The sequence below is a fragment of the Kryptolebias marmoratus genome, linkage group LG8 (genome assembly GCF_001649575.2).
Source record: "Kryptolebias marmoratus isolate JLee-2015 linkage group LG8, ASM164957v2, whole genome shotgun sequence".
NCBI classification, from domain to species: Eukaryota; Metazoa; Chordata; class Actinopteri; order Cyprinodontiformes; family Rivulidae; genus Kryptolebias; species Kryptolebias marmoratus.
Genome location: NC_051437.1, coordinates 22,282,673 through 22,300,133, shown reverse-complemented (window position 1 = coordinate 22,300,133; position 17,461 = coordinate 22,282,673). Strand labels below are relative to the sequence as shown.

Genomic DNA, 17,461 nt, shown 5'->3' with positions numbered 1-17,461 from the left:
AGGATGATGTAAACCCTCATATGCCATAAATATGTGCCAATTACCCTTGTACTGTTCATACGTTAGCTCATCAACCAGAGGGGTGTCCGTGGAAGTCAGTCTGCAAAACTCTTTTTATCTCTGTCTGTTTACGCTGATTTTTATCCAAACGACTCTCTTATCTAAATACATCAGTATACAAAGATTTTCAAGGCAAATCCTGTGTCAGCCAAGTTTTAAGCCTTGATAAATGAGATCTGTGCGTGTCACACTGTGTGAGGTGATTCTAGCAAAATTTCACTCGCAGTCGTTGTCAGACATTGTCCGTTAGAGATGTGTTGATGTACTTGAAAACTCTTCTAAAAAGCCAGACAAATGTGAAAGTAGACCCCACCACCACAACGCACACACTTTTTTTATTTTCACACACTAGTCTAGTTTCAAGCCAATAGAGGCTACGAAGATGCCATGATTTAAGAAAGGCAAGAAAACTTAGAATAACGGAAAGCCACATGGAAACTGTGATGAGAATGTGTTGGGAGAACTGTTCATTTTCAATTCTTGAAAGATTTTCCAGTGCAGCTCTCATAATTGGGAGAAAATATGCAGATTTTTTTAAAGTTTATATTGTGGAGGAAGTTTTTTAGACTCAAATGAGGTTTAATACTTTCATTAAAAAGTTTAATAAAGCCACCATTTGCAATCACAGACTAAAAAAGAAACAGAAATATACAGTATCATTTATACAGAAGCTGAGAGAAACACTCTGCGTGAATCTGGCCCTTTCCACGCCCCTCCTCTCACCTCCCACCTTTTCCTCCTCCCTCCATCCCTCTCTCCCTCTCATTCTCTCCCCTCTTGAATTAAGTCCATTCTTTCAGCCTGCTCTCCCTCAGAGCATTTCTGCTCCACTCAGTGAAAACTGCATGTGTGTGTGTGTGTTTGAACTTTGTGTGTGTGTGTTAAGAAGAGTTTTATGTGTGTGCACAGTGCTGTGTGTTTTTCTAAGTGGAGCTGAAGTGCAGCCGTTCATCAGTGGAGCTGACTGCAGTCAGGGGAATACTCACATCTCACTGCGCTGCTTTTTAACTTCCACACCAGCTGCTTATTGGACTTTTTTTTACAGACTTGTTGAACTTTCTTTTGCACCACACTGGGACTTCACTGCTGCTCTCTTGTTGCCCCTTCAGGCATCATTCCCATCACTGGAATTACGGATATTTTATTTCCCACTGATTCTTGCAAGAATTTATACAAGTTTTGAAGTTTGTTTTATGTATTTTTTCATATTTTGAACTGTCATTTTTTAAAGATTCAGATTCTTGAGATTCTCTAACTGAATCCAGACATTTTAAATCCTGAAAATTGTTATGGAAACAAATAACAGGGGGTTACTGTCTGTGTGTAGGTGTAGAAAAAGCTTATAAGTTCCCTCATGTGGGCTGATGTGCTTTTATTATCATTTTTTAATTCATTTGGAAAAACAATGAGGAATTGAACAGTCACATTAGGGTTGTGCCATAATGGAAGTGCTGTCAGAGGCATGCTGCGCTCAGGTGGATGCTGATCCCAACCTGGAAGGTTCTGATCTCTAATAACAGGTGTGAAGGTAAGTTTAAATGATCCGAGATACTTTTTGAGAAATGCTCGTCCCCAGCACGCTTTTATTGAAATCTTGAATTAGTGTGACACTTTTCTGTGTAAAAGTCTGTTTGGGACTCTTAACTCAGCCTTTTGTGTTTATAACTTGAATGTGTACAGCGATGTTATTTCTAGCCTGTCACAAATCTAAATTTCCCTTAAGTGCTGTTGATTAACTTTGGAGTTTTTTGTAGACAACTGCTTTTAAATCTGAGCTGTTCTTTCATTTAGTGGAGTGAGTTGTCTTTCCTCTGAGAGCTCTCTGGATGAGATCCAGTCAGGAGACCAGAGGCAGCTCTGTAAGGTCTCAATTCACTGCTGCTTCTGGTTTTAATAGATCCAATGGCAGGCTACCAGTGACCAGCAGGCTGCCCTTACTGTAGTGACTTCTTCATTGTCTCTGTTTTCTGCCTTTACAGCTAAAGGTTAAACTGTGTAACCCCAGTGAGGCATTTTAAATTAATTCCTTTCCTAAACCACATCAATCTTATCTATTATGAGACCAGTTAAATCATCTGTATGCAGACAGAACGTAAAACTTTCTCAGTGGTAATATAAGAAAGACTCGTATCAACTCACACCTGGCCAGGAGGACAACTTTTGCACTGTGTAAAGCCACTGAGCAGATATGATCAGAAAAAAAAATCTCTCTTTTTCCATTAAAAGTTTGAATGCAAAGAATGATTATTCCAGACAGAGCAATGACTAGCCACAAGTTTGTAGGCTGGGAAACTTTCCCTTCATGGTGCTGAGCCAGATGGCTGAAATTCAGTAACCAGCTGAGAGCTTCAGTTTCTTCATTCAGTCAGTCTTTTTCAAACCAGCCAGCGACTCTGCCTCAAGTTGTCTCCCTTTTTCTGTTTCAATTTGTTTCAGCTTAAATCCCATGAAGACCTCTAGTAACTATTGGCTTGTAGCTGCTTTACTTTGCATATTGTGTATGTATGTGTGTTTATGTGAGACTACAGACTCAATTTACTCTTGTTGCGAGTAATGTCTTTAGACTCACAACAAATACTGTACTTTTAAGCTGCATTACAAATTGGAGAGAAAGCCTGCATTAAAATACTTGTCTGAACTTTAAGCTGTCTGAGCTTTGTACATGTTTGGGCTATATTTCCCACACACCTCAATGAGATAACACTAAACATCATATGGTTCAAAACTACTTGTTTTTCACTGTTGCTGATCTGAGCTTTTTAAAATCTTTTACTTACTGAGTATTCAGGTGAAATGAGGCACTGCTTGCCGACCTGCTCTTCCATGTAAATCAAAACACCTCCAACTCAACAGCGTTGTCACCGTGGGTAAAAACTCACTGCTTTTACATGATTGTTCCATTTTTCTGCTTCTGTCTATAGGTTCTTTGTGAAAGTATGCAGCATGTCTGTTCTGCCATGCTCCCCCTGAATCATCTGCTCCTCTAAGGATTCCTGTGCTAAATATTTGAGTTGAATGAAAACACAACAATGCTTTCAATGGTATGGTTGCAGTGTGATTTTGTTTTGAAATCCAAGCTTGGAATGCAGTAAGGTTACGTCCAACTTTTTACATGCCTGCTGAAATTCTACTGCAGTGCGTGTGAAAGCACAAAATGCTATTTCTGGATGCTTCCTTTAACTTAATTTGTGAATTTTACATTCAGAACACCAACTGCTTTCATCAAAAGTAAACTACCTTTTATTTCAAACCTTAAGCCTATCTATATCTATGTGTAGTACATATAATGTGTCTTTAAACATACAAAGTGTAAAGTTCAACCTATAGGGTATTATATTTTCCCGACAAAGACTCTGTTCTTGGCATGCCTAAAAAGCCTTGTTTGTAGTCCTACCTTTTCATCCAACTCATCAATATAATTATTGCCCACCGCCAAAGGTGATCATTTTTTTGCTCGTCTGAATGTGAATGTGAGTGTGTGTTTGTCTGTAGTGTTAGCGAAGTATCTCTAGATGGATTTTAAATAAAGTAATCAATAGATAATCAGTTTTAACAGACACATGAATGGCTATAACTCTTTACATTTTGCAGGCATTGAGCTAAAATTTGGTGCTGTAGTAGCTGGCAGTCATTCAAAATGAGAGCTGTTTTTGCCTGACCTCTCATGATATTGTGTGTAATTACATTTACAAGGTTTGACCAAAATAGCTATAAATGTCCCTTCTCATCATGAGATGAGCTTAGTTTAAAACTCTGGCATGAAAGTGAGCGGGTGATATGCATTCCTTCAAGAAAAGCTAGGCCTTTAATCATGAAATACATTTGGACAGTTGAATTCCTTTTTTTCTTTTTGAGAAATTGGAGAACAATACTGTATTTTGTGTGCAGGCTCTCAAAGAGGAGTATGTAAAACAAAGTGTTTTGGGCAGAAGGTGTAAAGAAATGCTACAGTATTAGGGGAAACACTGCAAAATTTGTTTTGTGTTTAATTAGAAATAAAATAAAATTCAAAACCTGTTGGTGAGCTCAATAAGGGCTCTTCACTGGGATGCATGAACGTGCGCTTGTGTTTCAAGTAGTGAGTTAATTATTTAACTTTTTGTTATGCAGTCTGGTTTCGAAACCAGGAACTTTACATCATTTGTAGTTGCTGCTTTCTTTAGCCTTAGCTTCTCTCATTTTGACTTGCTGTGCTTTTTACCCTTCGGGTTACTCTTTGAATCCATTAAAACTCTCTCCTGTTCTCCTCCCTTTCCTTCCTTTTAAAAGTGCAATATGTGTGAATATATATATAAACTCTGAGCAGAGATGTGAAATCTCCTTAGGGCAAACCACTTTAACTCCTAGCAAAGTCCTGTTGCTTTCACCCTCCTCTTGCCCCCTCTATCTCCTGCCAATCAAACAAGTGTAAAAGCCACCAGTTACCTGCTGATTCAGTCATTTGATTCTGTAAGGCTTAGCGTTGCCCCTCCGCCTCTCCTTTTTATTTTTCTGTCTCAGCTACCCATCTCCCCCACCTTTCATTTCTCTGCTGCAGAGGGGCTTATCCTTGTTGGTCAAAAGCCAGGGAAACTCTTTTCTCTCCACGAGCAAAACAATTGGCTCCTTTCTTTGCATCACTTCTCGCCGTGCTCGTTTTCTTCTCCATCCGTACCGCCTCAGTCTCATTCTTTTTTGGGTGACTGTACGCAGGCAGGCATGCTGCAGGCTTTGAGTGCCTAAATCTCTACATCTTGTGTTTTTAGAGGCTCCCTTCTCTTATATTAACTGTTTTTGTATGCCCCTTTCTTTTCTTACTCCTGTTAGGTTTCTGATGGTTTTTCTTTACTTTCTGTTTTTATAAAGTTCAACTTCCAGCTTTTTTTTTAAATGTCAAATATTTTATCTTCAGCATTTTCTGTTTATTTCTCTTACATCGTCGTTTTTCTTTTTGAGGTTTTCCATGTCATCACGGATCACCATCATCTTAATTACTTTTCATCTGCTGTCTTCTCTTTGTCATTACCTTTTTCATTTTTGCTTAAACCTTTCTTTTGCCCTTTAAGTGTCTGTCCTGTCACTTCCCACCTTTCAATTATGTCTCATTGTTGTGCTGTGCATTGTATTCTTTCTTGCTTCCTCATTGCCTTCTTTTCTCCTCTTTTTTCATCTGTCACTTCACTTATCTGACCGTCAGTGTTTCTAATTTTCATTTTTCTTCTTCTCTGGCCTGACCTATGAAGGTTAAAGGTTAAACTCTTTAGATTCATTCATTCCTGCATGCAGTACTATAGTATTGCACTTTAACCTCTCTCTTGAAGGCCTACCTCACACTGGAAGAGGTGTGTATTGTCTGTCTGTCCCTACTTAGTCTGGTCTTTCACAAGACAGCTTGACCCCCATCTGGATCTCTGTCTGTCTTTATTTTAAATCTGTTCCCTCAAGACATGCTGCTGCTCCATGTGTATTGAAGATGAGTAAAATGCAGATGTCATGGAAACTTTTGGCCTTTTTTCCATTATTAAAATGCTCTGTAGAACATGCAACTAAGTTTGCTTAGGGCTCTGCAAGTGATCAGAACACGTGAGGAACAATGTCTTTGATTAATGATGGCACATATAAAGAACATCTTCAGACACTTCAGTGCTCACACACAGCTCAGGGGGATGCAGAGGGACAATGGGTCCAGTCGTTTGTTTTACAGCAGTCGGCAGGCGTTTGAGGGTTTCGCTGCTGCCCCTGTCACTCCCACGAACTGTGACGTGAATTGTGCTAGCGCATGTTTGAGCGTGTTTCTATTTGTGAGTTCAGGAGCTGCAGCTGACATTGGGACTGACGTCTTTTCCCTTGAAACACTGCAGCATCTTTTCAGCTTTAGTGAAGAATCCTGATCACACATAAACACACAGTGTCTCTTTCTCTTTGCTTCACACACAAACAGTTGATTGTACATGTTTTAACTATGGGGAGAAGTAGCTGTTTTTGTGTATGTTTACATCAAACCTTTGCAGGCCACATCTATAAAAGAACTCCAGGCCTTTCACAAACAGGAGGTGGGAGGTTGTGTTCTGTCCAAGATATGTATGTGCACTTTTGTCCATTCAATATAAGTGAGTGTGTTTACTTTCTGCAGGGTATGAGGGAGTTTGTGTCTCCCCTCAGCTCTGTCCTCTTGTGTTGTGGTCTGGCAGCCATGAGCTTATGAGAGCTCTCCTGTCTCGACGCCTCAATAGCTCCATTATTCATAAAACTGAGTGCCAACAGCCTTGACTGGCCTGTATGTGTGTGCATGTGTGAGTTGGTGTGTATCTCCTTTTCTTTGTGTAGTTTTGTATTTATATGCACTGTAAGTGTATCACCACAGCTTTCATTGGAAGTTCATAGAAATTTGTGAACTAATCTAATATTTGTTTTGGCATAAAACAATAGATTTTAAAAAATTAAAAAGGAAATTATAGGTGCTTGAACTAAAGGCAGCTGGACTCTCTTTTCTTTGCACTCATAAAATTTTATTTTGACTTGTGTTCCTGCCTCCAGCACCTGACAGCAGTTTTTTTTTTCTTTCTCTCTGCATCGGCAGAGATGGTGCTGCTGTTGTTTGGTGTTCAAAACAGAACAAACTAGTTCTGAGTTTTTCTCACTAAACAAGATTTACATTTTCTGTGCATGCCCAAACTATTGTGCATTTCTAACAGTTTAAACATGTCACAATACAATGACATATTGCAACACATAACAAGACAAGATAAACCAAGTGTTAAACACTGTTCAGCATCAAACTGGCATTTGGTACAATCTTTGTCAAAACTTCTGCAAAAGTCATAAAATCCTTACTGATCTTCAAAATGAGCTCATAAATCATACACATCATAACATTTTAAACAATATCTGAGCACTATTTTTGTCTACAAAAAATTTGAACTTTCAAATAGGTTTTACCAAGTTCTGAGATCTTTAATGGTGTAATGGTGTAAAACCTTTTCATAAATGTCTTTGCAAAAGAAATGAAAATCTATTTTTTTCTCTTTAAATTATTAAATGCTGACTTTTTAAAACCTGACCCAAAAGTAAACAGCTTTGTGCTCCTCTAAGCAGCAACGCTTCAAGTTTGCAAATAAAGAAGCCATTTGTGTTTCTGCAACCAAATGTAAAACAGAACCCTCTGGCTACTGTGAGGTATGTGCAGAAGAAGAAAAAGAAACCTTGACCGTTTTCTAAAATGAAAATTTCTTCAACTTTTAAGCCTGTTTGCCAGTAGGAGAGGTCCATAAAAACAGGCATTTGCCCCTTACAGTGTCTTCAACTAATTATCACAGCCAATCTCACAGACTGTCTATATCTAGACCTTCAACTAGAATCCAGAAGTTCTAGCTGGAACAGGAACCAGCTTCCCTGTAGGATGGTTCTAGTACAACTTTTAGCTCCTGGCCCCTCCACCTAAACAAATGCATTACCCTTGGTAAAATAAAAAAAAACACACCTCAGTTAATTTTTCAGGTGTTTACTCTTGATGATTCATGTAGTTCTTACCGTACTGCTGTATTTTCAACAATTCATTTTTCTAATATGTGTTCAGTTATTTTAGGCTTAAAAGAATAAGTGTGCGTGGGAGAGTATGAGGGACTTAAAGCCCCACATCACTAGTGCTCAGACTCTCTTAGTTTATTTTTTTCTAAAAATACAACATGGCAGCTCCCATAAACTGGGCGCTGCTGGCTTCAATTTCCAACAATGAGGGAAGGAGGGAACACTTGGTCTATAATATATACAGTCTAAGGAATATCTGTGGCTCAGAAATGTGTTAATATATTTAAAAATATGATTTGAGATGGATATAAAAGTGATTGACCAAATCTTTTTCCCTATGTTTATAGTTTGCAGATAAATTTGAAAAAGTATTAAAGTATTGCCTAAAGTATTAACTAGCTAGAAGAACTACTTCTGGAAGTCATTTAACCTTTTTATAGTGAATTTAGGAGAACATTTTGGAACTGATTACAATTGGCATAACTAAAGTGAGACTATTGTTTAAAAATTTCTCATTAAGAATGCAAAGCCTCTTATTAAAATATACAGAAAGATGTTGTTAGTTTACATCTAATTTTTGCTCCAGTCATTCACAGAAATACCATCTGCTCCACAGAGCAGCGTATTCTCAAATACAAGACGGAATTTTACAGGGCGTAACAGAAGAAGGCCAGTGATAGGGGTAATTTTTAGGAGGGGCAGAGGGGATAAAAATGAAAAGGGGGTAAAAGCCGGCTGCCTGCCTGTTACTCAGAGCCAACTGTGAGGTGGATTTATAATAAAGGAGACTGTTTCCAGTGAAAGGCTTTATTGTTCTGAGTATCCACAGACACAGCCCAAAGTACTGAAAGAGGGGTGTGTGTGTGTGCATGTATGTGCATGTGTGTGTGGTACACTTTTCACAACATAAATTTGATCTGTTTGTTTTGCTGGTTTTACAAACCAGGGACCTTCTTCTTGACCTTCTTCTTCATGACTATACCCTGTTGTGTATAGTTGTGATATGTTTATAACTTGGGCATCAAGTCATTGACTGAGTTTTCTGAGACAATGAACAAATCTGTCGCACCAAATTCAGCAAGTCCCCACACACTTACAAACTGTGAATAATGTGTAGAGTTAATTATCTATTACTGCATAACTCAATATCAATTGTAAAGGCTCATTAAAACTCCACCAAGTCTGCCACTTTGAGTTACAGGACTCTCACGTCATAGCTGTTCTGATAAGCTCTGACAGACTCTCCCATTTGTCTATCCATCCATGTTACCGTCAGCTCACCAGTCCTCAGAAATGGAGTGATTTGACACAGTCTGCCGGTGTGGAGAGAGAGAAAGTGAGAAAGTGGGGGTGGGTGCTCAGACTTGGCAGTGCCACAGACATGGAGAGGTTGAGACTGGCTTGGCAGTCGTCTTAGCATATCTGTATCTCACACATGCTGTCTTCATCACTATGGTCAGTGTGTGTTTTGGATTCTGTCCCTCAGTCTCGCTGTAATGTGAAGAGATTATAGTGTTGTTGCCATAATGGAGGCTGGCATAACCACACCCTGGCATGGGCATCAATCTGATCCTGACTAAATATACCTCAGTGTTTGTGTTTGTGTGTATGTGTGTGTGTGTGTGTGCATGAGGGCATCCCTGGCATGAACAGTACACATTACTGAATCATCTCCCTCTCTGTCTCTATTTTTAGGTTTCTCTGCCCATGTGGAATGTTTCTGTCCTGATGTGGATGTGAGAGGTGAACTGTGACGTCCTTCACGAGAGGACCAGTGGATGGATTGAGAAAATTCTCCAGCAGAAAAGAGAACATTTTTTTTTTAGGTTACACTAATTACGAATAACAAAAGAAGGTTGGAAAAGACGCAAGGCTTCTTTTGAAACTCCTAAAATCCGGGTGGACTCCTTCTATCCAAATAAGAACAGCAATTTTGTATAACTGTGAGAGAAAACTGTGACTTAACCATACTTTTGGCCGCGAAAAGTCACCAAAAATCTCTCAAGTTCAGTTTTTGAAACAAAAAGGTTGGTGCCAAAATGATGACCATGATGATGATGATGATGATCACCTGCAGTTCTCTGTTGCTGCTCGGAATGGCTGCTGCCCATTCCTCCTCCAGCACTGTGACCCGTACTTCCTCTTCCTCCTCCACCTCCTCCTCTTCCTCCTCTTCCTCCTCTTCGTCCTCGTCCCCACGCATGAAGCTTTCATACAAAGGTGAGAAGGATTTAAATGTTGCAACATTTCTGCCTGTAACAAACACTTTGTGTAAGCTATTTTGGCTTCTGCTAACAATAATAGAATGCAAACATTGGCACGCACACACACACACACACAGATTAACTACACAGTAGCACAGTTTTGTGCTTCATCTGAGGGTTTTTTCTGTTTGAAGACAGCTCAATGCCCAGCACCACCACATAAACCAGGGAAGTGTTCCATCACTGAAAGATGGCAATTACAGTCTAAGCTCGTTCACCAAGGACAAGAGGCTCACTGAAGGCTGTCTGCCCGGCAGAAATATGTGCTCCCTTTAATTTCAGCTGAGGGTAACATGTAACAGAGAGGGCAGTGGTGTGGGGCGGCAGAATGATTGAAGAAGCTGCAGGGTGGGTGTGGAGATATATAGCAAACACTTGCTCGCTCTCTCTCTCTCTCTCTCTCTCTCTCTCTCTCTCTCTCTCTCTCTCTCTCTCTCTGTATAGATCCTATAATGATTGTGTAATTAGGTATCAGCAGGCCATGCGTATTACCTACAAATTCAGTTGTTTGCACAGATTTACAAAGCTGCATGCACAGCTAACTGCAAAGTAATAGAAAGGCCCGGGTGTCAATTTCACTCCTCCTGTTGAAACAACACATCATTCTGTCTTTTGTGGCTGTGATGACCCTGTCGTAAATATTTCCTTTGTTGTAAACCTTAGGTTCTCCACAACAGCAGCATCAATGAACATTTGAGCTTTGACAAGTCTGGCCTGTCTATCCAAGTTTCTCAACTTAAATTTTATTCTTTAATGACAGGAAGAGGAGCTATAACAGAAGAAACTTGTACTGTGGGTTTCTTTAAAGCCTTGTAAACATTACTTATTTATTATTATTTATATTTATTAAAGAAGTATCAATAATTTTTCTGATGTTTTACTTTTTCAGATTTTTTTACATTATTAATTTGTTAATCAACTAATCAAAAACCAATTTAAACAGTTGACTAACATTTACTATTTGATCTATTTATCATTTGTTCTCTGGTATATATTGATTGTAAATTAACAACAAAAAATACCTGAATTCTATTAAAACTTACCCATGTGATTACTTACTATTTATTAGATTGAAATTTCTGTCATTTGTAATTTAATATGTGTCTTTATTAGGCCCAAATTTATATTATCCACAGTATAGTGGGCCTGCATAATTAAGTCCCTGATGTCATGCAGGCAGCTATTATGTGGCGTCAGAGTTTGAACAATAACAGGCTAATAAAGCCTTTTAAAAGTTTAAGTGAAAAAAGGCTTTGGTCATGTGTTCTTAAACTTCTGGTTTAAGCTATGACACCAGAGGAGGAAGCTTATTTTTATGCTTTCTCCGGTCAAGGCCCTTTTTCTTTCCATTGGCTTGGTTGGACTATTGTAGCTTGGATTTACAAAGAGAGCTAGACTTTCCTGGGCACTGTTCCCCCACAATTTGTTTTTGCCAGTTTGGTAATGGTAAGGATGCTCAGATTTTCCAATGAAACCAGTACTGTCAGAGGACATTGTCCAGAGGACATAGTTTTGAAATGTTAGTCAAAAAAACCCAATCAATGTTTAATCTTCTTTATCAACCAAATGAATTATTACAACCCTGTAGGCAACCAGCTGAATTCGATCTAAACAGTAGTACAGTATAAAAGTAATAAAACAACGTGTTTTGGCATTGTTAGTTTGAGCTTGAAGTCTTTTTAAGTAATCATTTTTACTGTGAGGAGTCAGTAAGTTTATGGGTAGTGTCATAAATGTTGTATACAGTTCTGTGCCAAATTTTTGATTCGCCTCTCATTTCAGTATGTTTATCCCCAAAGATGATAAAAAAAAAATTGTAAATTCTAATTTATCTGACTAAATATACCTCAAAGGAATTATTTTGTCTTTAACTTGTCAAGTTTTTTAAAAGTATTTGTATGTAGCTTGGATATTAAACACACTTAAGAGCTTTTTTGTTGTTGTTCAGAACTGCAACAGTTTCATGGAGTCCGGCGCTTTGACCTTGAGCGTTCCTGCTGCTTCAGCGCCATGCTGCTGGATGAAGAGAGGGGGCGACTCTTCGTGGGGGCCAAGAACTTCTTGCTGTCACTCTCACTGGACAATATTGGTAAACAAGAACACAAGGTAAAGTTGTTTTTCTGGGAATTATATAAGACTATGGGACATTTGCTGATTGACAGTAACTGACTGAGACATAAATGCTAACAAAGGAGGAGGCTATTTGGAATTTTTATGAGCTCAGCATTTTTTTTAACAATACAAGATAAAACAAGCAATTAATTTGATATATTTATTATGATTTTACGTGCAAACACTTTATAATATGATAAAGAAACAAACAGCCTCTTGGATTTGTGTTATACAACTGGTTAATTACTTTGGGAAATGCACTGATATTGGTCTATGAGTCAGAATATAAATGTGCCATATGCAGTATAGTGTGGAAAAATATATAATAGAAGGCACTGTATGTGTGTGAATGAGGGACTATGCTTTGAGAACCTGGGGAGGTTTCCAGGGGAGCTATATAAATATGGACCATTTACTTCAAACACAGGTGAGTGTGTAGTGTCACACACAAAACTATAGCTCTACAAGCAAAATATAGACCACTGGAAACAGCTGTCCACAGCTGTTTGGAGGAAATTACATGTTAGGTGTGTAAGATTTGAAACCTTTGTTGGCTTTAGGTGCATATATGGGTGAGTTTGATTTATGACCGGGTCAGCAGATTCACTATGGCTGAAGTCGTTTATGCTATGTGGTCGAGTGTAGGTGGGATAAAACCATCGGAATTGTACACAAGGAAGCAGGTGGGAAAGGTGGAAGTAGACAAGAGACCAGTGAGACATCAAATCAAGAGAGACTAAATGAAAACCTTTCTTTTTTGTTATTTAAACAACTGTCTTAAAATATGTACTTGGTCAAACAGCATGACAATCACCCTATTTAAGGGTTTTCAAAACTTGATGTTTTTATCTGACTTTTGTCTGTTTCAGATCTACTGGCCCGCCCCTGTTGACTGGAGAGAGGAGTGTAACTGGGCTGGCAAGGACATCACTGTAAGTCTCTTTGCATCTATTCACTTTACCTAATGTCACACCATTGTTTTTCCTCCATTTTACTCCACTTTTTAAAAATATATCATTAAATTGAAAATCTTCTAAAGATCTCAGGATAAATCATACAACCCCCCACAAAACAATCAAACCATAGCAATCTATATGTGTGTTTAAACATTCTAACATTCAGAAAATCTTTGAAAGCCAGGCTTATTGTTAGACCCAAATTATAGACGTAATTTATATATGTAAGGACCTCTTGTTTATAACCTTGTAAACATTACATTTACTTCTTATCAGTCACAGACATCATCCACTGTACAAAATATGGGGAAGTAAGAGGCCCTTTGAATTGTCCAGTCCTACCCAAATCAACACAATACTACCTTTTAATCCGCTCGAGTCACGGGAGTCATCACAAGACTCAATCACCACATGTAAACTGATAACATGTAATAATAGGTGCAGCAGCACTCCCACTTCTGGACCTGCCATGTGATGAGATCACTTCCTCTAAATCTAGTTATTTTAAAACCCCATGTGACTGAGATTTACAAAGCACAACACAAAGTCCAAGACATTTGTTTTTGTGCCTTTACTGCAGCTTAGAATCAAAATGTATAAAAGTGTAATAGTAGCCAAATCACTTTAAGGTTTATACAGTAATGCAGGTTCTCATATAAATTACTATCTCTAACTGTTTTTTTGTCTGAAAGGATTAGAGAAACCAAATTGTGTTCCATATAAACATTACAAGATCTCTGTGGATTCAAGCTCAAAAATTGTTAAGATATGTGCAACACAAGTGGCAATAAATGCAATTACGACAGCAGTGCAGAATATAGTAAAATTGGCATAAGTAGCTTACAGCAGTGTAAATTGTCTCTATAAAGTCAGTTTTACAGGTGAAAGCTGTATCACTAAGTCACTTGGTGCATTGATTGAGTTTATTAACAAAGAAAGCCTGGTGTTGTTTAAAAATATATGTTGAGGCCTTGACAAGCAAGCATCCAGATCAACAACATAAGGAATTAGAACCTGGAGTAATCAAGATTTAATCTGATTTATTTTAAAGACAAACCTTTTCCAACTCCAACTCCTTAATAAAATTAAGACCTACATTCCACCAGATTAGTCTGACAGTAATTCATGCCTTTGTCACATCTCGCTTGGATTATTGTAATTCACCATAAATTAGTCTTAATCAGTCAACACTGAGGCGCCTGCAAGCTGCACAGCAGTTTGTCTTTTGACAGGAAGGAAGAAGTATGACCACATCATACCTGTCCTGTCCTCCCTTCACTGGTTTATAGTTTATTACATGATCCAGTTTAAAATATTACGTCTGCATCGTCACACTCCAGCCAGAGCTCTGAGATCCACAGACCAGCTTCTGTTGGACGTTCCCAAAACCAGATCTGTCTTTGAAAATTAGTGCTGCCTAGACCATTGGTGATTTAAAATCTATGTTGAAAACCCATTTGTTTTCACTGGCTTTAAGTTCTAGCTGAGTTGATCTTGAATTTCTATTAGTTTTTTATTGATTTTACTGGATTTTTTTAGTGGTTTTATGTAGATTTTATTGTATTTTGGTTCATCTGCACCATTTTTCTGTTTTAACTTTTGAACTTTGGTCAACAAGGGTTGCTTTTTTTAAATGTGCCATAAAAATAAACTTTATTTGATTTCATTCAAAATTAACTGCATATGCAAAGACCAAAGCCATGACCTACTTCAGTGCAGTTTGTCCAAATACAGGCTGAGTTTTTGTTCCCTTCCCATTTTCTTTGACCAACTTGTATTTAAACATTTTCTATTTTGATCTACAGTAGCACTTTTACTTTCTGGTAACTTCAAATATAAATGTAGATTATCCTTCACTGACCGACCTATGGCTGCCACCAAACGCCTATAGACCACCCAGGATCCCATCACATGCAGTGCAACATGTCTCTGTGTGTGTGTGTGTGTGTGTGTGTGTGTGTGTGTGTGTGCACATATATTTGTGAGTCCAATAGAAATGTCCCATGACCATGTGGAGACATGCCACAAATTTCTCTGCGTGTACTTTTTTGCATGCTCATGTATTTCACAGTTTGTGTTTACGTTTATTCATGTTTCCTGCATATATAAAGAAACCAGTGTGTGTGTGTGTGTTTCTTTGCCTGCACGCGTGTGTTTATGTGTGTGTGTAAAGCAAACCCGTCATTAGTGTGATTACACAGCTGTAGTGACAGACAACGAGCTCCATTCATACAAAAATCCAGGCTTCCAATTTCAAATGGCCAGGAGATGGTCTGTCTAAGTTCAGGTTTCATTGTACATGTGTGTGTGTGTCTAAAAGAGAAAGTAACACTGGAGACAGTAAGTGGTGAATAGAATTTGCTAATCTGTTCCTGATTAAAAAGAAAAGAAAGATTGATTTGAAGAGATTAGAAAATAAAACACATTTTGGTGAATTGTGATAACTATTGGGAAAAAAAATTCAGCTATTTTTCCTTTCTTTTTCTTCTTCTTTTTACTTTCTTGGTGAAAGTTTAACCACACAAGACTGAGCTGATGTTACACTTTTGACCCTAATTACAGCAAAGTATGTTTTTCTAAACATACTTTCTTGTGCTCCTTTCCATTCTATTTTTTTTCTTCTCATGTGTCCTAGATACAGGTTTGCTCTTTAAGGTTCTCTTCTTAATCTAAATACTACATTTACCCTTTTTATCATATACCATCTCCCTCTTTACATTATTTAAATTCTTAGGTGGGAAAGCAGCAATATCTTTAATTTTGCCAGATTTTTAGGCTAAATCACATAGCCAAGTGCCATACAAACCTTTCGTGTTTTTTGATGTGTACTGGACATTGTTGGTAGCTTAAAGAATTACTATAGTGAAAGAAATACACAAAGAGCAGGAAATTGGTTGGAGAAGTTGCCCACAGGAAGACGGATGATTGCGCACACAGACAAGCACACACAGGCACAAACAGAGACATTTGCATATAAACACAGACAGACAGCAGCAGTAAATAGTTGACACTTCACACAGACACCCGGTCTGACTCAGACTGTCACACTGGAGCTGTATTTTAATCCATAGAAAAGGTTGATTATGTGTTTGTAATGTCCCTTTTAGACACTCTTGGTGCCACTTTCAGAGACCTCAGATACATTAACAAATCTCTGAATAAAACTTTATCAATAATATGTTTTTCTGTTGAGTTCAATTCAAAGTATGCATTTTAAATATAAGTTATATTGCAAAACAAAACTCCTGCAATCACAATTAGGGTGTGATAGATTGACCACGTAATGTGCAACAAAAATCTGCTTGTTCAGTTTAAAGGCTTAGAATAAATCTAAATAATCAGAATAAACAAAAATATTAATATTAAAGTCACAGTAGTGTTAATTTATTCAGCAGAAACCACTTACATTTAAACACAGTTTCAGACTAGACATTCAGCCTATAAGTAATTTATATTATAACAAACAAAATAAGTACATGATCTAACACTGATTTAGTTAGCGAAGTCATAGTTGGATGTACAGATTATTTGGCACAAAGAGTTTGGCTCTGATTCATAATATAACTAAGAATTTGTTTAGTTTCTTATAATTATGCACATAATTATCTATCCCCATAACAAGTCTATAAACAGACCAAGTTTTCAATGGGGCTTTTCGCTCAAGCACATTGGTGTAAATAATGTTGTCTGCACAATACCAAAGGTAATTCAGTCATGCTTTTGTGAAAAATAATGCAAAAAAAGTTAAACATATTCCCAGTCTTAGTTTGGTGCATGCATACATAATGTTGAAGCAATGAGGAACAAACATTAAAAAATCAGTTTTCCTTACAGTTTGTAAAAGTCCCAACAATAAATCCATACTTGAAGAACTCTGTTTGTCAAACTGCAGCTACATTATCAGCAGAAGCGATCAAAGACATTCCTTTACTATTACACTGTGCTGTGTTGTGTATCTAATGGATATCTTCCGTGCATCACCATTCCAGTTCAGTCAAAGCCTCTCAGCCATTAACTTTATTAAAGTTTACTGGATTATAGTTAAAACAAGAAAATAAAGATTAACTTATATCTCTTACCTTTCTAATCACAATATTAAAACTCAAAATATGATTTTTGTTTTGGCTTTAAATATACATGTTCTTTAAAGTAGGAATAAAGAGAGGAAACACGTATAGACAGTTTTATAAATACTGCACCATGGAAACAATTAATAAAGTTAAAACATATGTTTAATTTGCTTTAAGGAATTATAGAAAACATCACTGCAATATTGATTGAAGTGTATTTTAGCACCTTGTGTTCATATCAGGCAGATGGGAGAGTGACAGAATAACAAATTGATCAATCAGGTTAATCATCTCCAAGAAAAGACAAAGGGTTAAAGGAGAAAAAGATATTCACAAAAGAACAATAAGCTTTAGAGGACATGACAACCAGAGCTGGAAGCTCAGGCTGCACTGAGGTCAAAGCCTGACTTTTACTCACTGTTTCAACTAATGAGTCAGTGGAAGGTCAAAGGTCGATCAGTGAATCCTTTACTACCCCCTACTGAACTCCATC

At 37.7% G+C, this 17,461-nt stretch overlaps 1 protein-coding gene across 2 annotated transcripts in view; it reads left to right on the top strand.

Annotated features, from left to right (window-relative positions):
* Window positions 1-17,461, top strand: part of sema3b (sema domain, immunoglobulin domain (Ig), short basic domain, secreted, (semaphorin) 3B) — a 63,852-nt gene that overhangs the window by 32,672 nt on the left and 13,719 nt on the right. The window contains exons 1-4 of one of the 2 annotated variants that reach the window (XM_017417804.3): window positions 886-1,588; window positions 9,262-9,786; window positions 11,779-11,936; window positions 12,812-12,874. In XM_017417804.3, the coding sequence (XP_017273293.1) occupies window positions 9,606-9,786; window positions 11,779-11,936; window positions 12,812-12,874 (402 nt within the window). In that variant the 5' untranslated portion in view covers window positions 886-1,588; window positions 9,262-9,605. Of the gene's footprint in view, window positions 1-885; window positions 1,589-9,261; window positions 9,787-11,778; window positions 11,937-12,811; window positions 12,875-17,461 lie in introns of those variants that run through there. The other variant, XM_037976992.1, reaches the window with a different exon arrangement.